At 44.3% G+C, this 24,577-nt stretch overlaps 1 protein-coding gene across 3 annotated transcripts in view; it reads left to right on the top strand.

The window, feature by feature from the left end:
* The window catches only part of CNIH2 (cornichon family AMPA receptor auxiliary protein 2), a 153,842-nt gene extending 140,217 nt beyond the window's left edge, over positions 1–13,625 (top strand). For 2 of the 3 annotated variants that reach the window (XM_018567348.1, XM_018567350.1), the window contains 2 exons: positions 12,777–12,828; positions 13,195–13,623. In XM_018567348.1, coding sequence (XP_018422850.1) covers positions 12,777–12,810 — 34 coding nt within the window. In that variant the 3' untranslated portion in view covers positions 12,811–12,828; positions 13,195–13,623. Of the gene's footprint in view, positions 1–12,776; positions 12,829–13,194 lie in introns of all 3 variants that reach the window. The other variant, XM_018567349.1, reaches the window with a different exon arrangement.
* Positions 13,626–24,577: the final 10,952 nt, after the last annotated feature.

The following is a 24,577-nucleotide window of genomic DNA, read 5'->3' on the forward strand; positions in this document are numbered from 1 at the left end:
TTCTTTCAGACCTCGACAGGTCCTCTTAGCTGCTGCAGCTCCCTCCCTCCCGAAGACTTAACTCATGATGCTGGCAGAGCTGCAAAGATCAGCCAAGTCCTGCATTCTGGCTCAGCAAAACTCCTACCCCCTCCCATGACATAAAAAATATACAGAGCTGCCTCCTCCTTCATGATGCTGCTTATCCTAGCCCGGCCAGTCTCCTCCTGCTGAGCAGACTTGCAAAAGCGATCTACCAGCATTAGCTTTGCGTTCGACTGGTAGATCGGGATTGACCTATTGGGCACACCTGGCCTAAGGCGACGGTAGTACCAATATTCAAAAAAGGTTCAAAAGGCCAACCCGGGAACTACAGACCAGTCAGTCTAACATCAATAGTATGCAAACTGTTTGAGGGTATGATAAAGGACTATTTAGTGGATTTGTTTGTGACAAAGGTATAATAAGTGATAATCAGCATGGATTTCTGAAGGACCGCTCTTGCCAGACCAACCTACTAACATTCTATGAGGAGCTAAGTATACACCTGGATAGAGGAAAGCCAGTGGACGTAGTATACCTGGATTTTGCAAAAGCCTTTGACACGGTACCACATAAACACTTAATACACAAGCTGCAATCTATGGGCATAGATAAAATGGTGTGTACATCGATAGAGAACTGGCTACACGAACGTGTCCAGAAGGTATCTGTAAATGGTTCTTTTTTGAATTGGTCTAAAGTCGAGAGTGGTGTGCCCCAGGGTTCTGTGCTAGGCCCCATACTGTTTAACCTGTTTATTAATTATATTGGGGAAGCTGTTAATAGTCACGTTTCTGTGTTTGCAGATGATACTAAAATTGGGAGGGTAACAGATACACGCTTAGATAAAATAGGGGAGTGGGCAACTACATGGCAGATGAAAATGTAAAATAATGCATTTTGGGGTGAAAAACAGGCATGCAGAATACACATTATTGGGAACTCCAATAGGGAAGTCAGAAGTTGAAAAAGATTTCGGGGTCATAGTTGACTGCAGACTAAACAATAGCATGCAATGTTAGGCTGCAGCAAACAAAGCTAGCAGAGTACTGCCAGGGTATGTACTGTAGAGACAAAGCAATAATGTTGCCACTTTATGGATCACTGATTTGGCCTCATCTTGAGTATGCGGTTGAATTTTGGTCACCGATCCACAGAAAGGATGTCCTGGAGAGGGTACTGAGAAGGGCAACAAAACTAATTAAGGGGCTGTAGGACCAAAGCAATGAAACCGGGTTGCTAAATTTTAATTTGTTCACTCTAAAAGTGAGACGATTAAGAGCGGGCAAGATTTTGATGTACAAATTGTTTAATGGTGATACTAATATCAGTAATCGACTATTTACTGTAAACTCACTAAAGAAGACTAGAGGCCGCTACCTAAAATTGGAGGAAAAAAAATTGTAACCACAAGGGGCGTAGGGGTTCCTTTTCAGTTAGAGCGGTAAAATTGTGGAACTTTTTTCCACAAACAGTGGTATCAGCAGAGAGTATTGAATTATTCACAAATCATTTAGATACCTTCCTCAGAGACCAGAACATACAGGGGCACAGGTACTCTTAATGACTGGAACACACACAGACTCTTATACACACAGTAGTAGTTTGGGGCATATAGCCCAATGGTGAACGCTAAGTGACCACTCCTGAAGCCGACAAACATAAAAAAGGACAGTCTTTATTCATCTTCAACATAAACGAAACAGAACAATTCATGCACTTCTTATAATAATCCGCTTTTCCTCAGCATATACAGTGCTCAGTAGCTTTGCTCCGCTCCAAGTGTCTGAGCACACCTCTTCGTGATACTCACACTGCTCACCCCTCATGAGCACTCACACTGCTCTCTCAGCATTGTGTCCCGTCCAACAGGTCACTTGGGTCACCGACCTTCCCAACCTCTCCCAGCCTCCCCTGGCTGTTCCACGTGTGCCATCACGCACCCGAGTCTGCTTGTGGCCGTGTGCCTCCTGCACACACAACTCCACTAAACTCTGGTCCAGACTCCTAATGAGGCTGCCCTCAGCCACTTGATCAGCCCAGACTGGTCATTGGTGACACCTGGCCCCAGGACTGGAGATTTCCTCCCACCCAGAGCTCTAAGAAATCTCCAGATCCCAGCTACAATTCTGAACATTTGGAAGAATCTGAAAAGCCTAGTTCTTCCTTATCAAATGGTTTACACTCTGGACCCTCTCAGCTCCTCTGGCTGAGAGTCCTAGGTGCCATAGTTGCCAAACTACACCGTGGTATTGCCTTGCACTGCCACAACACACTCACAACGGTTGCACTCGATGGACCTGTGTCTTTATTCTATTTATTACTATGTAACTAGACATGTACACCTGCAAAAATATTTGTTTTGGTTAGTTTCTGATGTTTCGTTATTTTGTTTTTCAGGATTCGGGTCTGAAAGTCAAATAGTTTCGGCATTAATGTTTTGATAATTTCTAATGAGTTAAACAATAATTACAAACATTCCTTGCAGAAAAGTGACAATAAATGTTTACTTTGTTTCTTTTTAACTTTTGACAGTCCACAGAAACAATTTTTAAAAAACCATGCGGTTCCCCCCTGCAAATCCTACCAGACCAATGAGGTCTGGTAGGAATTTTAGGGGGCGAGCGCCAGGTTTCTTTATTTTTTCTGGCTGGTCGGCCGGCATCGGGATTCCAAGATTAGGACAATTTACATCGCTGGACGACTTGATCGATGCTGGATTGACATCTTGAGACATTTTTTTTTTAAATAATGGAATTGTTGTGGGGTTTTTTCCCCAAATAAAGGACTTCTAAGGTGTGTGTTTATTTACTATTTTTTTCACTGTTCAGGTGAATGAGTAGGGGTACAACTACCCCTTACTCATTCACAAGCGGAGGGGCCCTCTGGGTGCCCCCTTTATAAGCCCACAAACCCCCACAACCACCAGGCCAAGGTTGTGGGGAAGAGGCACTTGTCGTCATCAACATTGGTCCCCCCTGGAAAAGCACCCACCCCATGTTAAGTGAACAGCAAAGAAGATCACCAGCACTCATGGGATGCAATAAATCCACATTTTCTTTTTATTGCAACAACATGTCACTTGTATCAAGTAGCCAACATGTCGGAACCGCATAGGGTTCCTTCTTCAGGGTAGACATAGCGACAACAAAATGAAGTAAAAGTGCTCATATAAATACCCCCACATCATTACATAATGCTTAGGGGCCTCCCCCAGACGTCATAATGACATCACAGCCCGCCAGAAATAACATCACAAAATTCAAAACCATGTAAATACATAATTGGCATGTGTAAAGAACAAGCAGTGTAAGAGAACAGACTACTATTTGTAGAATCATATGTAAACCAACACTTACCAGGGGGTCAGATGGAAGAAAATTATAATCAATTCGGACAAAAAACGGCTGCCAGAACACCGGAGAGTGGGTAAGGAGAATAGGCAGCACCGCAGCCGTAGATCTGATCTCATCTTCTGGCATCTCCACCTAGCACCCCAACTGATGACCACCCAATACGGGTTCTTTACTTGCTGTCCCAACTGATGGACAGACCGTCATCATACTTTGCTTCTGAGCAAGTGACGGACATTTGCTTTACCTCATTGATGGATCCACATGGAAACACAATGTTAGATACTACAGCATCTGCATGCACATACAGCAGACAAGAGATGCTATATTGTTTCCATCCAATCCCCCAGCTGCATTTGGCTCTGACTCTCCTACAGAACTTTTTCGAGATCTTAAATGACTAAGAAAAAAATGAGTAGATTTGGAACTACATGGATTTACTCTGTCTGAATAATACCGTGCCAGGAAAATTGCTAGAGGTTTCGTATTCGCAACCAACCTACAATTGGCAGACAAAAAAAAAGAGACTTTTGTGGGAAGCGGTGTGAAATTTCAAAACAAAATTCACTTAACTACATGCTTCTGGTAATAGAAGAAGTAAAAGTGCAACTTTGTCAAATCAACAATTATCCAAAATTGAATCGGAGATCACCTCTTATGCTGATCAAATCAGAAATGTCTGTGTTAAGCAAAATTAAAACAACACTTTTCTGACACTCCCTGCCATTGATACCATGAGTACCAAGTTTGAACCAAGAGCTCTTTTATTCTGCCTGGCCAATTCACACCCATTGAGACTTTTGTCAAGACTTTGAAATATCAAACATATGAGGTCGTTAATCACAGAAGGACTCATAATACCACCATAGTCGGAATCTGAACAGAGTTGAAACAGCCGCCCTCTACAAAATGAAGTATCGTTAAACCAGCAGATAAAGGGGGCGCTGTCATTGTTATTAACTATTCTGACTATTGTTTGGGCATGCTGAGATTACTTTCTGATGATTTCAGTTATCAATTTATCTCACAGGATCCTATGCTGTTCATCCAGCGGAAGCTCTTATTACTTGTAGATTATGCATTGAACTCTGGATTGATCTCAACGGGTATTGCTGATTGGGTATACACTGAATACCCACGTACATCAATGATTTACGGCCTGCCCAAAGTCCATAAAGTACATAATCCACTAACTTATAGACCTATAGTAGCTGGGACTGGCTCTATTCTACAACCACTGGCTATGCTTTTGGATTGTTTCCTTCAACCTATTGTGAAACATTTACCATCTTACATTAGAGACACTAATGATTTCATGGACAAACTACGATGCATCAATGGGATATGTCCTTTTTTTCTGACTATGGATATTTCTTCTCTCTATACTTGTATACCCACTGAGTTGGGCCTTGTGGCAGTTAGCCATTTTCTATCCCAGAGGGAGACATGGTCCTCACCTACTGATTTTGTATTAGATGGCCTCAGAATGATACTTGAGAACATTTATTTCAGATTGGAAAAACAATTCTATCGTCAAATTAAGGGAACCGCCATGGGCAGTTAATTTGCTCTCTCCTATGCCAATCTTTTTTTGGGGTACCTTGAGGAAATCCATCCATCCCAATTTTTCTCCAATATAAGACGGTGGACTTGATACATTGATAATGTTTCCATTCTTTGGACCGACACTCTTGATAACCTGCAAGCGTTTATTAAATATTTAAACTCTATGGTTGAAGGAATGGTGTTTAACCCTAATGTATCACATACTAGCATTGCATTCCTGGATGTGTTGGTGTACACTAAAAACTGACAAATTACACTTCCCTGTATACTAAACCCACTGATCGCAACACCCTGCTATCCTACGGGAGTGCACATCCTGATAGACTGAGGGACACATTACCAGTCTCCCAGTTCATCAGAGTGATGTGCATTGCTCTGACCCTGGTGATTGCCAAATTCATCTATGCAAGATGTACCACAAATTCCTTGAGAGGGGCCATCCTGCACACATCTAACAACATACGCTAAAGATGGCCCAAAATAGGTTTGAGTCCCCTATTGATAGGGAAAACAATGCCAATTATGCGTTGCTTGTTACCAAATTCAGTCTGTATTCCCACTACATTGCACACTCTACAACGCAATACCAGTATTTTACAAGCTGACACAACTCTTGCACCACTTGTCAAACAGACACCGTGGGTTGTTTATTCCAAACATAGATCCATTAGAGACCACCTAGTGTGTGCGGGTCCGCAGGATAAATATGTTACCCCTAAACACATATTTTCCACCAAAACTGGATGCTACAAATGTTTGAATTGCAACGTTTGTAACTCACTGATAACTGGGGAAGCGTTTTATCATCCCCATAATGGAAAGAAATACCTAATTCATGGCTACCTTAGCTGTATAACCGAATACTGTGTATACATTCTCAAGTGCCCCTGCTTTCTTATGTATGTCGGTAAGATGATCAATCAATTTAGAAAATGCTATCAGAGATACAAGAGTGATATTAAACAGGCGATTGAAAACGACAGGCCAAAAATATTGACCCCAATAAACTGGTAACTGTACACTTTGCTCACAATAATCACCGGTACATGAACTTCGTGCCATGGTCATTGAATACATATCTAGACCACACAGGGGTGGAAATAGGAACAACATCCAGCTATGCAGAGAGGCATTCTGGATTCATGAATTGAATACAATTAGACCTAAAGGGTTAAATACTACGTTATCTCTTTCATGCTTCCTCACTAATTGATCATTGATTGCCACATACATTTATGTTTATCTACGCATGTGTCCTTCCATATCTGTTGGTATTTACCTATATACCTTCTGTTGTCTCACCCTTGATTTGCTTTTGCAATATCACTGCTTTAACATTATATTTTTTACGCTTATGCAGGCCCATCATTGCTCTGGTCCATGCGTTCTATTATTTTTCTACTGTTCCATTCCTTTGGGGTGTAAATATAGTGTATATATATATATATATATATATATATATATATATCTTTGTGGATGCACATTTATTTATTTTTTTGTTGGCCATAAAATGTAAAGATTTTTTTTCAGCACCTTGATACGGGTTTCAGCCCCCTTTTTTCTTTTCTTCTTTTTTATCCCCTTCTGGAACATGATTATTTACTCTGGTTTATGACCATTATTTTTCTTTTTATGTACACTCACTTGTTGTTCTCCCCTCCCCTACTCCTGGGGCTCCCCATCCTATTTTTGTTTTTTGCTTTCACTTTTGTTGTTTCTTACACTTGTATTCCGCTTGCCTGTCATGAGGTTGCCTAGCAACGGAAGTAAGCATCCTACTCAGCCTGCGATGCTCAGCCGCCATAGAGATCCCCTGACGCGGACAGTGTACTTCCGTCTGCGCTCTAACCATGCAGACTAGTTCCCATAGTAACCTAAGGAGAATTCCTTACTAGGGATGGTCCGAGTGTTCGATTCGAACATGAGTTTAAATCGAACATCAGCCGTTCGAGCGTTCGCCGAACTTTATGGGCAGTTCGCGGTTTGTTCGACCGCGGACGTTCCATAATGCAAAATGCCTTCCGAAGCTCTAATTGGTTAAAGTAAGAGCTCAGTATTGAATTAGAGCCATGATTGGGCAAAGTCATAATGACTCTGCCCAATCATGGCTCGCCTATCAGATATCAGTAAACTACACAATTGGTGACAGCTAGCTCCGCCCAATTGTGTATGTTTTGCCGGCATCTGTCGAAATGCCATTATGTGGCGGGAGCGGACGGGACATCGGCCGGCTGGTTTTGTAAAAATTATTATTTCTCTTTATTTTTTATTGTTTTATTTTTTATTTCATCGTCGTCGTGGACAACGCTGGACGTCGTGATTGACCATGGATTACGTCGGTGAATCCATTTTTCTTTTTTTTTTTTAAAGACTTGTCAAAAACATGTCTTTTGTTTTTTTTCCAAATAAAGGATTTTATCAAAAGTCTGGACTTTTTAATAAATATTTTCTTTAACCCTTTAGTGAATGGGTAGGGGTACAACTACCCCTTACTCATTCACAAGGGAGGGGGGCGGCACCTAGGTGCCCCCTTATTTAGAGGGGTACTCCGATGCAAATAAGCCCCCTTGCCCACAGACCCCAACAACCACTGGGTCAGGGTTGTGGGGACGAGGCCCTTGTCCCCATCGTCACGGGGACACCCTCCCAGTGCCTAGGGCATGTGGCCTGGTGTGGGAGGGAGGGGGAGGGCCGCTAGCTCGCCCCCCTTTCCGGGCCCTGCCAGGCCAATGCTCGGGTCAAGGGCCTGGTATAGAATTTTAAAGGGGACCCCATGTTTTTTCACCCCTTAAGGGTCTGGTATGACTTTTAGGGGGAACCCTACACAGTTTTTTTTTTCTAAATGGTCCCTCCTAACATTTCTACCAGACCTAAAGGGTCTGGTATTGTTTGGGAGGGGGAACTGCACACGTTAAGATAATTTATTTTAGAAATGTCAGTTTTGCTGCAGCAGGTTCTATACGTCGTACATATCCACAACTTCACAGGCAGGTTAAGGGGACCTCCCAGGCACAAAGGAAGGCATTTGAAGGAATTTTTCATTTTTATTCTTACCTTTTAAGTGATGTTGAAATCACTACTCCTTTAAAAACTGTATTTTTTGTTTTGCTTTTTTGTCAATGATTCCTGTCCACCAGGGCAGTACCCGGACCCCCATACACCTTTTATGGCCAATAACTTGCATATATGCCCTGTTAAAGGGGACATTCATTTTCAAATGTTCGACCCCCATTGACATGCATTAGGTTTGAGTTCGTATGCGAACTTTTCGGACGTTTGAATGTCCGAATACGGACCGAACACGGGGTGTTCGGCCCATCACTACTCCTTACCGGCTCGCCGGTGTTCTTGCAGCCGATGTTCTTTTTGTCCGAATTGATTATTATCATTTTCTTCCATCTGGCCCCCTGGAGAGTGTTGGTCTACATATGATTCTACACATAGAAGCCTGTTCTCTTATACTGCTTATTCTTTCACTATGTCTGCCCTGAAGAAGGAACCCTGCGTGGTTCTGAAATGTTGCCTATTTGATACAAGTGACGTGTTGTTGCAATAAAAAGAAAATTTGGATTTATTGCATCCCATGAGTGCTGGTGATCTTCATTGCTGTTCATCTGATATACGCACAGCGCCATCTGTGGACATCACTCCAAGCACCACCATTACTTTTTTGTTGTATGGTGTGCAGGCAATATCTTTGTTTGTTTTTTCTTCCCATGTTGAGGGCATGTGGCCTGGTATGGTGCAGGAGGTGCTCGCTTGCCCCCTCCTTTCCTGCCCTACCAGGCTGCTGCTCGGATCAAGGGTCTGGTAAGAGATTTTATTGGGGTCCCCCCTAAAATTCCTACCAGACTAAAGGATCTGGTATGAATTGGAGGGGGAGGCTGCACACTGTTTTTGTTTAAATATTGTTTATGTGGATTGTGTACAGTGAAATACTTTTGTGTTTTCTGTGACAGCTGTCAGGTTCTTTGTTTACATTCAGGATGCAGGTCCCAAATGTCAGCAAAGAAGTAGAGAGTTGTTACAGAATGACACATACACACAGTTCTCAGCTTCTTTCTTTGTTCACATTTTGTAACAACTTTCTGATACTTTGTTGACATTCAGGATGTGAATCTCGAATGTCAGCAAAGAGTCAGAGACCCTGGAGAGCCGCCTCTTTTTTCCTTTCTGATTGCTATTCGGGAAACATAGTAGTTTGTAGTCGTTGTTTTTGTCATTAACAAATTCGGATGCATCCGAATGTCCGTATTTACAGAAATTCATACGAATGTTAATTCGGAACAAAATGAATAGCACATGTCTACTAACAACCTCCATTTACATAGTCTTACCTCCCCTTCCCCTTTACAACCATTCTGCAGAGTGTCTCAACATAACTTTGCAGTTCAATAGGCAACATGGTTAGACCTTCTGTACTCAGTAATCAGCTCTCAGTAACAGACCTGGTCAAATGCACCCCTTCTGTTCCTCTGGAAAACAAGTCTATATGAGCACACTTGAGGGGTGTGATTTACTCTTTCTTGGGCTTTAGGCATTGGATACCCTAAATATCTGCCTTGATTTTTATAGTAACCCATTATAAGGCCCGGTTCACACCTGGGCGTTTTGTAGCGCGTTCCTACGCTCTGCAAAATGCTCAAACACCGAAAATACCATTATTTGCTATGGGCATGGTTCACACCTGGGCTTATTACAGGCCGTATGAACGCGCTACAAAACGCCCTACGCCCAAAGAAGTACAGGAGCTTCTTCGGGGCGTTTTTGACCGCAAATCGCGCGAAAAACGCACAACATGAAACGCGCGACAAACGCACATATTCGATACGCCTAGGTATGAACCCAGCCTAATGAATGATGAGCAATGCTGAATTCTGTGTCAAGTGGTTACTAGTGACAAGGAAACTGTTTTTATTACTGTGTGATGTGTCACCAAATCATCTAGGAGCACTAGATTATGCTTCTGCAAAGTACCTGTAGGCATTTTTTTCCCTGGAAGGTTAAAAAATACTACTGAGTATGCATATGCTTTAGAGTTCTGTGATGGGTGCTATATATCAAAATGCTGACCGATACACCGATCCCTGAAGCCTGTCTCCTCCTCTGCTGCAGAAATGCAATGTAACTCGGCAACCTCACGTCCTATACACTGTGTATAGAGCATGATGACGCAAGGATCCTTAGAGTGCTGCAGTGGAGGAGGAGAGAGGCTACAGGAACCGGTCTAAGACCAATTTGGCTCAGAGGATCGTATGAGTATATATCGGGATCGGGTGAGTATTTAATTTTTTTTTTTTTACCACCTAGACAAAAATGAGCGCTTAACCCTTCCAGTAGGAACACTTTTGCCCAGAGTACTAATTTAATTTGATGTTTGGTTTGCTATTTGGTACCTGTGCAGCAACAGCAACAGTTCTTTGTTTCTTCTGCACAGTCCCTCTAGTACATTAGACCCAAAGCGGCAAATCCCCAAAATTAAATTCCTGGAATTTCTGCTAGTAAACTATATTTGAATTTCAAACAGTATTTTATTATTTATAGCTAGATAACATAAAGCACATGTTTGATTTCAGCAGTAATCTTTACACAGGTATGAAGATCTGAGAACTTTGAAATTAAGTCCTGCATGGACTTTGACAGCCATCATCAACTGTCCACAGAGTTCTGTTCATCTGTTATTCAATGTTTTTTCAGAACACTTCAGAAAACAGCATAGGTCCATATATTGAAAAATATGTGCTGATTTTCTGATGTGCCGTGCAGAAACCTTTGTTCATTGTAGGGATTACTGAAGGTCTGCTCACTTCCAATAGTGGCTTTTAAAGTCAGCACAGGAAGATGAAAGTCTAGGATTTTCATGCTTGCGAAAGGGACCTTTAAGGACCTTTATGGTTTTCAAATGGTGGGTGGCAACCCAAAAGTCGGTCGCAACCCCGTGTTCAGTGGGTCGCTGCGTGCCTTCCACTGCGCTAGGCACTTCAGCCTTCCACTAGTGCAGCACTGTCAGTTCATTAAAAAAAATGCTGCCCAACACCGAGTGTCAGCTTGAGGTGGGGTGGGCTTGGGGTATGGCCTCGACGGAGCTCCATCCATATGTGCATTGCTTACAGCTCCCTCGTGTGCCCTGTAAAGGTGCCAGGGCCAGAGTGACCCACATTCTGGCTCCCAGCACCTTTACAGGGCATGCAAGGGAGTTGTACAAGCAATGCACATATGGATGGAGCTCCCTCAAGGCCATTGGGTCACAGCACAGCAGCTAACACTGGATCCCAGGCTGAAGATCCACTCCAGTTTTCGTATGGTAAGGAGACTGGGTGGATCTTAAAAAACATTTTAAAAAATTTAGAACGTGTATGTGTGTGTGAGATTGTCTGTCTGTGGTTGTGTGCGTCTGTCAGTTTTTTTAAAGGGCCTGTTCACACTAATACAGTGCGTTAATCGCACAGACCTGTGCGATTAATGCACTGTACCATGCAATCACACTTACCCCCTGCTCTGGTGTGGGAGGTGCATTGCCATTCATTTGAATGGCACCCCAAACGCACCTTCCACCTACAGTTTGATTGCTTGCACTGGAACACGCAGTACCGCAATGCCATGCGTTCTGGGGCGATGCGACTTGGGTCGCAACTTAATGACCAAGGATAAATGTGGGTCTTGCAGTTAAACAGGTTGAGAACCACTGCTTAAAGGAATAATTTATTGCCAAGCCAGTTCACCCATGTCCACTCAAACACCAACAGGACTATTCACAAAAGGGTAAAGAGTTTGGAGAAGGCAGGGGAAGTGAAACATGTAGGACAGCATAGCTGAACTGGAAAGTGAGCTGAATTGGAGAATTTTTCCAAATCAGCTACTTTGGCCCAGATTGTTCAATTCTCCTGCCTTCCCCAAACCCTTCACCCTTCAGTGAATAGTCCTGCAAAACTTCAGGTTTTACCGTTTCCTGAAAGTTAATGTAGTCAAAATCTTCTGTTACGTTATGGATAGAGTAGGGGACTTTTTTTTCTTTTCTTTGCTGTTTGTGTCCTGTCAGGGAGACTTCCCATTACTTCCTGTCTTACACAGTAGGAAATAGATGATCGGTTCAAAGCGAGGATATATCCAATCTCATTCATTGTCATCAGAATAGGTTTTCCCATTGGTAGATTTTCTCCCACCTCCTGTTTTTGTGACAACTTGAACACTTGAAATTTTCTATCACTTTTTCTAACAAAAATAATAGTGACCAGGACCTATAGTGAGATTAAATCTATCCAACGGGGACACAGGCAGCAATAAAAAGCTGACAGGAGTTCTAAACCTTCCACACTCTATTCAAAACTAAATTAAAACTTTATAGCTTTACATACACTTTGAGCCAATTGTATATTTTATCTTAGACATGGATACTAAATCATTATTAAAATATTCTTTCTGTTTTGACCTGATAAGTACTAAAAGTACTTTCAAAGAAAATGCATGTCAAGACATTACACACATGTGCCCAGAACTTTAGATCTATTATCTAGTGATAATATTTCCAACCACCTTTTCTTTGGTAGATGCAGGAAAGTGAAAATAGAAGTGATACACCTTATAGGCTAAATAAATATGTTTTTAGCTTAGGAGAATAATTAGTTCTGTTATAAACACATGTGTCACCTTGTATTGATACAATTTAATTAGTCATGTTCACAACCTGCATGAACAGGATCTTACATGGGTTTATTTCTGGATTCACTGTAGATGCATGTGAGAAAATTGAGACTGTTAATGCACCGCATCCTATAAAATTCCCACTCTGCATACATACAGCTCCCTGTACTAATGCCACTTCTTCCTCGCATGCAGGGTGGGGGCCACTGTACGTTATGTCAACGCGTAGGATGCTGTGCTTCTGCTGGTGAGTGATTTCTCCCTAGCCCACATACATGCCCTCTCTCCTACTTCTTTGCACTGCCACTTTCTGCATGCTAGTATCGATAATTAGTCCCAAAAACAGTTTCCTCTACATTTGTTAAAATACCTTGAGTCATGTAAACATGTCATATTATTATAGTACTTAACTCATTCCAACAAACCCCCTTTTTCAATAAATGTATCCTTATTAACACCTGCATATCTTTATTACTTGAATTCTAACATGGTCCTCTCTTTTCTAATACTTCTTTCCTTCTCTTTCATTCCCATTACCCTATTTTATCCCTGTCTTTCTTGCGTGTTTGTTTCTCCAATGGTATCCTTACACCTTCCTTGCCACATTTCTCAGTATGATTTACACACTTGTCACTTTTTGAATTTCGCCTGTTTGACTCGGAATTAAGGACACAGAGGAAAGAAACTTAGAGAGATGGAAATCCTTGCTGATGGAAAAGTGTTGAAGGACATCTCTCCCTCCTGAATGCCTGTTAGTGGAATAACTCTCTCTAACTCTTCTTTCTACCACAATTCTTTCACTCCCTCTCTCTCTGCTTTGTTCTGACTCTCCTCTTCCTCTTCCCCTTCTCCTTTATGCTGACTTTTCTTTAATTTCTTCTCTTCTTCAGCCCTCCTTTTTTCATCCTTTCAGATCCTGTGCCCCTTCTTGTTTATAGACTGCTGCTGGCTCACAGCTCTTATTTGTCTGTTTGAAGTCTGTGACTTTATTTCTTTAGAAAGGTGTGAATTTTACTGTCAATAAAAGATATATATCTATATATATTCACCATGTGAATTAATTTATGCATATTGGTTGATTTAGTAAATGAATGTAACGTATGTGCAAAGATTGGAGTCTAAGCCTGCTTTCATTTGTATAGGAGTAGAGCTAATGTTCTCACAAGTGACCTATCCACAATGCAAAGAAAAAGAAAGTACACGTTTGTTGTCCACCAAGGCAATATAAAATGTTCAGTAACTTGAAACAGATTTTGACAGATTTCTGCAAGGAACATTTATTAAATATACGGTAATCTGCAAAACAGTTTCCCAGGATGAAGAAACCTCACATAATGAACAGTGTGAATGCTCACTTCAATTATCCAATCATATGCAGAGGAAGTAAGGGAACAGGAATTTACTGTTCCCATGATTGGATACCAGAAGTAAATATTCACACAAATTATTGTGAACTCCTTTTAGTACATCAGCCTCTATGTTTGAATGAAATAACCATCACTTTTCATTAGTTACTCCCTGCCCACAATCTGTAGATTACATTCCCTAGCCTGATCGCCCATGTTGAGAGAGTGTTAATCTACGTTCCCTTTCTCAGCTATGAGTGTGTAGCTGTTAACGCTCCTAACTATGAGACCACACAGTCACTGACAGTTCCCAATCTTTACTAATGTTCCAGAACCAATAAGCATGGTTTGTTAGTAAACATACTGTATATAACCCCAGTTGTCACTGTATTTCTTTGTGCACAGAGAAAGGAAAACAATTGTGTTGTGTTCCATAGCGGGAGCTGCTAAAAAAAAAAACTTAGCTCACAAAACTTCCCCCTTTGTTCTTGGGTGGGTTGGGGGCAAGGCGGTGCATTGAAGTCAATGGCCCCGCAGCCATGCCCCCCGCCCGCAGTGCAATCGGACACATGGCAAAACATTGCCTGTGTTCCGTTCCACTGCAAGCGTGAATAATACTGCATGCTCTATTTTTTTGTGGTTGGGGGGGCGTGGCTGCGGTGCCATTGACTTCAATGCACCACCATGCCCCCTTCCGTCCCAATAGAGTTATTGTAAAGTTAACCATGCCATACTGATGCTGTTATCTTTGGTATGGGCATCCACCTTGAAAGGGTTAAAGAAAAACTCCCACCTGAACCTTTTATTTTTTATGCGTGAGGAAGGTTTAGATCATCTTTCAGGTTTTTGTGTCCCTATTGAGGAGAATCCTCTTTCTTTCTGTCCAGGTGGCACAACAGAACCTCCAAAGTGAGGTAAAATCCCACCTTTGACCGCTGTCATCGGTACTGGTGTTCCCACTGGGAGATTTCACCTCACCTCCTATATTCGGTGATGACTCTCAATGGATTACAACCCCCCCCCTTTGTTTATAGAGGAGGGGGGGGGGGTTGCAGTCCCATTTTAGGATGACGTGCACACAGCCTCCTAAGGTTTAGTAAATTACAATATATTTATTTTTATTTTTTTGGAGCTCATGCACACACAAGAAAACTATTTTTACTAGCACGTGATTGGGTATTCTAAGTGAACTCGAGTTCACATATTTAAAAAGGGAACAGCCTGTACTCATTTAGTAAATCCACTCCAATATCTATGTAATCTACAATATGTTGTCCATACAGTCAACACCCTAATAGGGAATGATAAATGATCATAGATCCAGTATATAGGCAGGATTTTTGGAATGGTCTCTCAAAACTTTATACATATCAACACAGCAGAGATCCATCATCTGTCATTTTTGCACTTCATTTATACCATGATTTTTCTTGTGTACCAGGAATTTTGGAAGTTATGGAAAAAAATACATTTTGGATCCACAAATTAGGCACAATGTAAGGGTAAAATGGCGGCCACGCATGCACAAAATCCCTATCTCCGAAGACAAGCCATAATATGCATACTCGTCCAACCAGAAGTGCGCGGGAAGACGTGCAAACGGCAGGTGCACAGGAAATTACGATGTATCTCAATAGGTGGCTATATAAAAACCAGCCTGACTGCACAACATTGCTGATGGTCTTCTCAGCTAGTGCTTCCTGTTTCCTGTTGATTTGCCTGTGACCTGTTTTGACCTGGATTATCTTGGACCATTCTGCTGCTTGCTGCCTGCCCCTGACCTTGGCCTGTTTCCTGGACTACACTCTTGCCTTATGATTCAGTACCTCGCTGCCCAGCTGGCTCTTACCCTTGTCTTTCTGGACCACGACTCCTGTCTCCTGAATCTGTTCCCACACTGCCGCCCAGTTTGACCTTTGGCCTGCTGACTTCGCTACAAGATATCTCCTGCACGGTGTCTGCTTCCATCCGTGTCACTCGTGCTCCTCGCTGTCCTGCAGCCTTTGTTCCAACTCCAGGGGTTGTAGGACTCGAGTCGCAAGAGAAGCCTCCTCGCCTTTTGGTCTCTGCCTCAGGTACATGATACACAGTCCAGATGAACTGAGCAAATTCATAAAATGGTTATAATATAGAGAGGACTTTCGGGGGCGGACTGCCAGCATGCGGCGACATTTTAGTTGGCCTATGTGTAGCCCAGAAACACAAGTTGTGCAGCCCGGCCCCACCAAATTATCACCCTGCCTCACCTGGTGCCACTGTGATACGGAAGACGCTGTGTGGAGCCTGCCAGCAGTGGGGATGGGTAAGAGGGAGGAGCTTGAGTCTTGGCGCTGTGCCCAGGACGCACACTACCTAAGGCCCCATTCACACTGATTTTGAGCGATATTGCGCGACGTGTCGCATTGGGCTGTATGCATTCAGGAGCAATATCGCTCGAAAAAAGGGTCATGTAGGAGCGACAAGCTACCAGCGACGAGCTACAAGCGATATTGAGCGACGAGATGTGAACAGCTCCATTGAAATGGATTGGAGAAGCTACATAGAGCGATATCGCGTGGAAATATGAGCGATATCGCTGCAAAAATCGCTCGATAAATCGCTCAGTGTGAATGGGGCCTAAGAGGAAAGCGTCTGTCAGTGGGTATGTCTGGGTGAGGGTGCCGCTGAATCCACTGAGGCCACCGGAGAGAGGTACAGAGGAGACAATCTTGTCACTATCTGTAAAGTTCAGGTCACTATCTGTAAAGGAGTTTGCATTCTCTCCCTGTGCTTGCATGGGTTTCCTCCGGGTACTCTGGTTTCTTCCCACACTCTAAAGATATGCTGGCAGGTTAATTGGCTCCTGTCTAAATTGGCCCTGTATGTGAGATGGGGACCTTAGATTGTAAGGTCCTTGAGAGCAGGGATTGATGTAAAGCTCTTTGTAAATTGACAACGCTATATAACCTTTAATAATAAATAAATAAAATTGTATATTTGAAATCTGGAAGTCAGTTGCTATATAGCTATCACGGGGGATATAACACAAGGATGTGTATTTGGCTCACTTACCAATATGCTTTATGTTTGTTGTTTTAGTTAATTTACCACTTTACATTAACACTGAATGTATGGAGAGATGATCCAGAACAGTTGATACACTTTTTAAACTGTTTCACTTAACCAGTTGACATCCGCGGTGTTAAACCCCCTTCCCATCCAGGCCATTTTTCAGTATTCAGCGCTGCGGTACTTTGACTGACATTTATTCCGTCATGCAGCGCTGTACTGAAATGAATTTTATACCCTTTTTTGGGGACAGATAGAGCTTTATTTTGGTGGTATTTATTCACCACTGGGGTTTTTATTTTTTTACTATATTAAGGAAAAATTACCGAAAATTAAGCGATTTGTGATTTTTGTGGTAATGTAGAGGTGCAGGGGGGATGTATATGTATGTGCATTGTCAGGAGTCAGAGGGCTGTTTTTCATACTTTATTTAATAGACTCTTTCACAGGCCAGAGTCCTAGAAATTCAAAATTCCCTCCACAGGATCTTCAATTGTCTCTACTGAGAGTAGAGTTCTGTTATCGGTAAACTGCAATCAGCTGATTCCTCTCTGCTCTGCTGACCCCTCCCCCCTCATGAACAAGCACAAACTCATCTCTGAGGAGAGAGCAGAGATGAGTCATCACACTCACATGCCTCATAGCTGTCTGTGAGGGAGATCTCCTGTCACTGTGTTCTGTGTGTTATGAAGAATCTCCTGCACATGTGCCTCTAGACCTTCTCTCTGTGTCCTATGTGTCTCTCTCAGATCTCTCCCTCTCATGGGTCAGATTTACTCTCTCTGCTGCCCCAAGTCCAGGATCCTCCATGTGCCCCCCCCACCATCAGGCTGGGTTCACACCATTTTCCGGACCAGATCTGGAACATAGTGCATTGCGTTTTTACTGCGATTGGATATTTTTTTTTTTTTTAAATGTCAGCTTAAAATGGTCTTACAGGTGTGTTTCAGTGCGTTCCATGAATTTTTGATGCGTTCCAGTGCATTCCGGACCAGACAAAATAGGACAAGAAGTATTTTTCTGGCCTGGAACGGACTGCGCTGGTGGGAACAGAGGCCAGAAATAACATAGGGATACGTTGGGATGCATGTTGGGTCCGGAAACAGTCTGGTCTGCTCTGGAGTTAATCTGGATGTGGTGTGAATGGCCCCTACTGATGACTGTTAGAACAGAATTCGGAGCAGTTGCTCATGGCAACCAATCAGCTTCTCTCTTCAGTTTGCTCAGGTAAGATTTGAAAATCAGAGATAGAGATGCTGATTGGCTGCAGTGCAAATTTGCTCCAGATTTTGTCTGCTCCAATTTTGATAAATCCCCCCACTGTCTCCGGGGATGTGTGGGGTCACCGGGGATGTGCGGGGTCACCGGAGATTGGTGTCACCAGAGATGTGCAGGGTCACGGAGATGTGCGGAGTCACCAGGGATGTGCGTGGTCACCAAAGAAGTGCAGTGCCACCGGAGATGTGCAAGGTCACTGAGGATGTGCTGTGTCACCGGAGATTGTTTGGTGTCACCGGAGAAGTGCAGTGCCATCCGAGATGAGCGGGGTCACCGAGCATGTTCGGTGTCACCAGAGATTTTTTGGTGTTACCGGAGAAGTGCGGTGTCACCGGAGATTGGTGTCATTGGAGATTGGTGTCACCGGAGATTGTTTGGTGTCACTGAAGATGTGCAGGGTCACCGGGAATGTGCATAGGTCACTGGGGATGTGCGGTGTCACCGGAGATGTGCGGTGTCACCGCAGATGTGCGGGGTCACTGGAGATTGGTGTCACCGGAGATGTGTGGAGTCACCGGAGATGTGCAGGGTCACGGAGAATTACGGGGTCACCGGAAATGTGCGGGGTCACTGGGGATGTACTGGGTCACGGAGATTGTTTGGTGTTCCCAGAGATTGTTTAGGGTCACTGGAGAAGTGTGGGGTCACCGGAGAATTGCAAGGTCACCAGAGATTGGTGTCACCGGAGATGTGTGGAGTCACCGGAGATGTGCAGGGTCACGGAGAATTACGGGGTCACCGGAAATGTGCGGGGTCACTGGGGATGTACTGGGTCACGGAGATTGTTTGGTGTTCCCAGAGATTGTTTAGGGTCACTGGAGAAGTGTGGGGTCACCGGAGAATTGCAAGGTCACCAGAGATTGGTGTCACCGGAGATGTGTGGAGTCACCGGAGATGTGCAGGGTCACGGAGAATTACGGGGTCACCGGAAATGTGCGGGGTCACTGGGGATGTACTGGGTCACGGAGATTGTTTGGTGTTCCCAGAGATTGTTTAGGGTCACTGGAGAAGTGTGGGGTCACCGGAGAATTGCAAGGTCACCAGAGATTGGTGTCACCGGAGAAGTGCGGTGTCATCGGAGATGAGCAGGGTCACCGAGGATGTGTGGGGTCACCAAGGATGTGCGGTGTCACTGGAGAAGTGTGGTGTCACTGGAGAAGTGCAGGGTCACCGGGGATTGTTTGGTGTCACCGGAGAAGTGTGGTGTCACCGGAGAAGTGCAGGGTCACCAGAAATGGTTTAATGTCACCGGGGATTGTTCGGGGTCACCAGAGATGTTCAGGGTTACCGGGGATATGCGGGGTCACAGGAGATTGTTTGGTGTCACCGGAGAAGATGTGCGCAGTCACCGGAAATGTGCAGGGTCACGGAGAATTACGGGGTCACCGGAAATGTGCGGGGTCACTGGGGATGTGCTGGGTCACGGAGATTGTTTTGTGTCCCCAGACAGAGGAGGCTCTCTAATTAGGCGAGTTAGGCGGTCGCCTAAGGCCTCGCGCTCACGAGGATCGCAATCGCTCACAAAACTTCCCCCTGCGTTCTGGGACCAGAGGAGGCGTGGCGGTGCATTGAATTCAATGGCACTGCTTTGCCCCTCCCTGGCCGCAGTGCGTGTCAAAACATTGCCTGCGTTCCATTCCACTTCAAACACAAAAAAATAGAGCAAGCAGCTTTTTTTGCAGTGGAACAGAACGCAGGCAATGTTTTGCCATGCACTTGATCGCACTACGAGAGGGGGGACGTGGCTGCAGTGCCATTGACTTCAATGCACCATGTTAAAACCAGATATTTAAATATGTATGTGTGAACCTTAAATGATTGATTTTCTATATTTTAATCTATCCAAGTTTGGAGATTCAGTTTTTTACTGTACTGCTGATTTTGAGTTTACAATTGGTAATCAATCAGTAAGCCTGACAGTGCAGACCACGGATGAGGGATGATCCTTCAAGGGACACACATTCACACACGGACACACACTCACACTCATTCACTACAGATCCACACACACACACGCACAGCATCACAAAGACACGCCCACACCCCCACACTCACATTGAATAGACAGACACCTGTTAGGACTATTTTTACTTACTACCTAAAGCCACGTTTCTTAAGCATCTTATAGATTTCTGCTGTAAGATATACTATATTTTGTAATCATCAAGCATCTTATAGACTAATTCTGTAAGATATACCATATCCTGTAATGTTTTGTAACTTTAAATTAAACACATTCTGAACTTTATGCAACAACGGAAACAATCATCTATTATTGAACTTTTCCACCCTATGCTTCGAGAAAAGGAATATTACAGAAAAAATCATATTTCGTGTCATTTTCTTACACACCACCAGGCCCCTTCCCACCCCAGAACACAGGGGGAAGATTTGTGAGCGATTGCGGTGCGTTCCAGCAGCTACTGCTATGGAAAGCACCGTAATTGGTGTGAACAAGCCCTACGGGCCCAGTTCCAGCATAAGGAGTGCGTTCCAGTGCGTTTAGCCTCTGGAACGCAGCCCGGCCGGCTCACTTTGTTTTGGGGCGGGAGGGGTGTGGTAGTGCATTGAACTCAATGGCACTGCAGCCACACCCCCCGCCCACATTGTGATCTCCGGCAGCCAAACGTGTGTCAAACGGCATGCGTTCCGGTCCAGTGCACTCTGCAAAAATGCTGCTATTTTGTGCAGATTGCACTGGACTGGAACGCAGGCACTAATATGTTACGCATTCAGGTGCCGCAATCGCACTGTGGCCGGGGGGCGTGGCTGCAGTGCAATTGACTTCAATGCACCACCACGCCCCCTCCCACCCCAGAACACAGGGGGAAGTTTTGTGAGCGATTACGGTGCGTTCCAGCAGCTACCGCTCTGGAACGCACCGTAATTGGTGTGACCCTAAGGACCCAGTCCAGCCATAAAGAGTGCGTTGCAGTGTGTTCGGCCTCTGGAATGCACTGGAACGCAACCCAGCTGGCTCACTTTGTTTTGGGGTAGGAGGGGGTGTGGTGGTGCATTGAACTCAATGACACTGCAGCCATGCCCCCCAACTGCAGTGCGATCGCCGGCACCCAAACCTGTGACGCATTAGTGCATGCGTTCCAGTTCAGTGCGATCAGCAAAAATGCTGCAAGCACTATTTTGTGCAGATTTCACTGGACCAGAACGCAGGCACTAATGTGTCACAGGTTTGGGTGCTGGCGATCGCACATGGGGGGCATGGCTGCGGTGCCACTGCGTGGTTCCATGCCCCCTCCTGCTCCAAAATAAAGTGACCCGGCCGGGTTGGTAACGGATCATGTAAGTTATATAAGGCACCCAGGACAGGGTGACACGGGCGCTTCTAAAACAGACATCTGGGTACAATTTACAGTGTTTATAGAAAGTATTTACCCCCCTCCGGCAGTTTAAATGATCTTTTTTTGTTTGTTTTTTCATCATGCATTTTTCTATTTTAGAAGCACCCCTCGTTATAAAATAGTAAAATGCATGCTGAAAAAACAAACAAAAACAATAATTCTATTTTTCAAATACTGTTGTCATTGTTCACATCTGCTGCTAAAACTTTTCTATGTAACAAATCCAGCTGCCCTCTAGCAGTGAGCAAATCCTTCTAAATGCCAGACTGCTGTCACATATAACCAATGCCATGCCACCCCATACTGTGTGATAGGAAAGCAGGATTTATTGCGTTCTTTACTACTGAACTGTGCGCTCTGTGCGTTCCTTACATCTGACCTCTGTCCCCAGAGATTGTTTGGGGTCACCGGAGAATTGCGAGGTCACCGGAGATTGGTGTCACCGGAAAAGTGCGGTGTCATCGGAGATGAGCAGGGTCACCGAGGATGTGTGGGGTCACCAAGGATGTGCGGTGTCACTGGAGAAGTGTGGTGTCACTGGAGAAGTGTAAGGTCCCTGGGGATTGTTTGGTGTCACAGGAGATGTGCGGTGTCACCGGAGATGTGCGGGGTCACCGGAGATTGTTTGGTGTCACCGGAGAAATGTGGTGTCACCGGAGAAGTGCAGGGTCACCAGAAATGGTTTGATGTCACCGGGGATTGTTCGGGGTCACCGGAGATGTTCAGGGTCACCGGGGATATGCAGGGTCACAGGAGATTGTTTGGTGTCACCGGAGAAGTACGGGGTGACTGGAGATATGTGGGGTCACCGGAGATGTGCGGAGTCACCGGGGATGTGTGGAGTTTGTCACCGGGAATTGTTTGGTGCGAGGTAAGATTGTGAAAATGAGAGAGAGATGCTGATTGGCTGCAGTGCAAATCTGCTCCAGATTTTTTGTGCTCCAATTTTGATAGAGCCCCCACTGTCACCAGAGATGTGCGGGGTCACCGGGGATGTGCGGGGTCACAGAGATTGTTTGGGGTCATCGGAGATGAGCAGGGTCACCGAGAATGTGTGGGGTCACCAAGGATGTGCGGTGTCACTGGAGAAGTGTGGTGTCACTGGAGAAGTGCAGGGTCACCGGAGATTGTTTGGTGTCACCAGAAATTGGTGTCACTGGAGATGTGCGGGGTCACCAGAGATTGTTTGGTGTCACCGGAGAAGTGCGGGGTCACCGGAGATTGTTTGGTGTAACCGGAGAAGTGTGGGGTCATCGGAGATTTGTGCGGTCACCGGGGATTTGCGGGGTCACCGGAGATTGGTATCTCCGGAGAAGTGTAGGGTCACCGAGAATGTGCGGGGTCATCTGAGATTGCTTGGCGTCACCGGGGATGTGCGGGGTCACCGGGGATGTGTGAGGTCACCGGGGATGTGCAAGGTCATCAAGTATGTGCAGTGCCAATGGAGATGTGCGGGGTCACCGAGGATGGTGCTAAAGAAATCCGTTACATTTTGTTCTGAGCGATTACTGGAGACAAAATATAACTGATTTCTTTAGCAATCACAACAATCCTCCAACTGTAGTCATATCTCCTGATCACTCTGCACTGCCCAAGGGGAGGCACCACTATGAATATTAATGATGCTCGTGCACTAGAGAAGCAAAGCCTTGTGGGAAAAGCAGTTTTTCCATATCCTACATTGTAGTTTCCATTGTACACAGCAGCCTGGCAGCCATTTAAAAAATGTGGAACCTGAGAGGACAACAACAAAAAAAGTAAGTTTTTGTGTATTTATCCAGGATCTGCATTCGCCGGCATCATCTACACACCGTGTACATAGCTGGCATATGTTTTTTTTTTTTTGAATGCCCACACAAAGGTGGAAATGTCCTTTAAGAACACCTTAATCGAGTGCAACATAGAAGTTATTTGGTTAGTAGGTGTTTTCACTGAGGTGAGTTGCAGCTGGTCACGATCACCTACACAAATCCTAGTGCGGCCTTCACTGATGATCATAGAGAGTCTGAATAGGCCACGACCAGCCTAGGCATGGTGTTTATGTAAAGTTTCCCCATAACAATATCCCATTGTGAGTAAGCTAGATAAGAATAATGAAGAAACAATACAGGGCAGCCATACCATTATCAGAAAACCAGTTTGGTCTGTAAGCAGTTGTTTAGCCTAACAATACACTTGCTTGGCTAAGCAGACCAAGCATCTTCTTTGCAAATTTCCTGTGTGTGTGCCAGAAAAATCCATTAGCAGATTTTTATCCATAGATACTGTAATGTATACAGTATCGTGCAAAAGTTTTAGTCAAGTGTGAAAAAAAAGCTGTAAAGTAAGAATGATTTCAGAAATAAAAGTGTTAATAGTTTGTTTTTATCAATTAACAAAATAGAAAGTAATTGAACAGAAGAGAAATCCAAATCAAATCAATATTTGGTGTGGCCAACCTTTGCCTTTAAAACAGCATCAACTTACACTTGCACACAGTTTTTGAAGAAACTCGGCAGGTAGGTTGTTCCAAACATCTTGGAGAACTAACCACAGATCCTCTGTGGATGTAGGCTGTCTCTTCATGTAACATCAGACAGACTTGATGTTCTTGAGATCCGGGCTCTGTGGGGGCCAAACCATCACGTCCAGGACTCCTTGTTTTTCTTTAAGTTAAAGATAGTCTCCTTAATTACATTGGCTGTATGTTTGGGCTCGTTGTCCTGCTGCAGAATAAAATAAAAAAAGTCACTTAGCCTTGTTTCCACGCAAGGCCGCAGAAAATGGCTGCAGGCGTTCCGCAGAATACAGGAACTCAGAGTGAAGTGAACAAGGGTCTTGATTTTCCAGGACTTCTCAGCTGCTGTTTCATAGAAAAGGAATCCTTTGTATCGGTCTGTAATGCGTTATCAGAGAGAGATACAATCTTCCCTATAGTACCTGGCCAGGTTGTGGCTTTTTTGGTAGGGGGAAGTTAAGCTATTTG

This window comes from Nanorana parkeri, unplaced genomic scaffold (genome assembly GCF_000935625.1).
Source record: "Nanorana parkeri isolate BGI_ZX_2015 unplaced genomic scaffold, ASM93562v1 scaffold1034, whole genome shotgun sequence".
In the NCBI taxonomy this organism is placed as follows: domain Eukaryota; kingdom Metazoa; phylum Chordata; class Amphibia; order Anura; family Dicroglossidae; genus Nanorana; species Nanorana parkeri.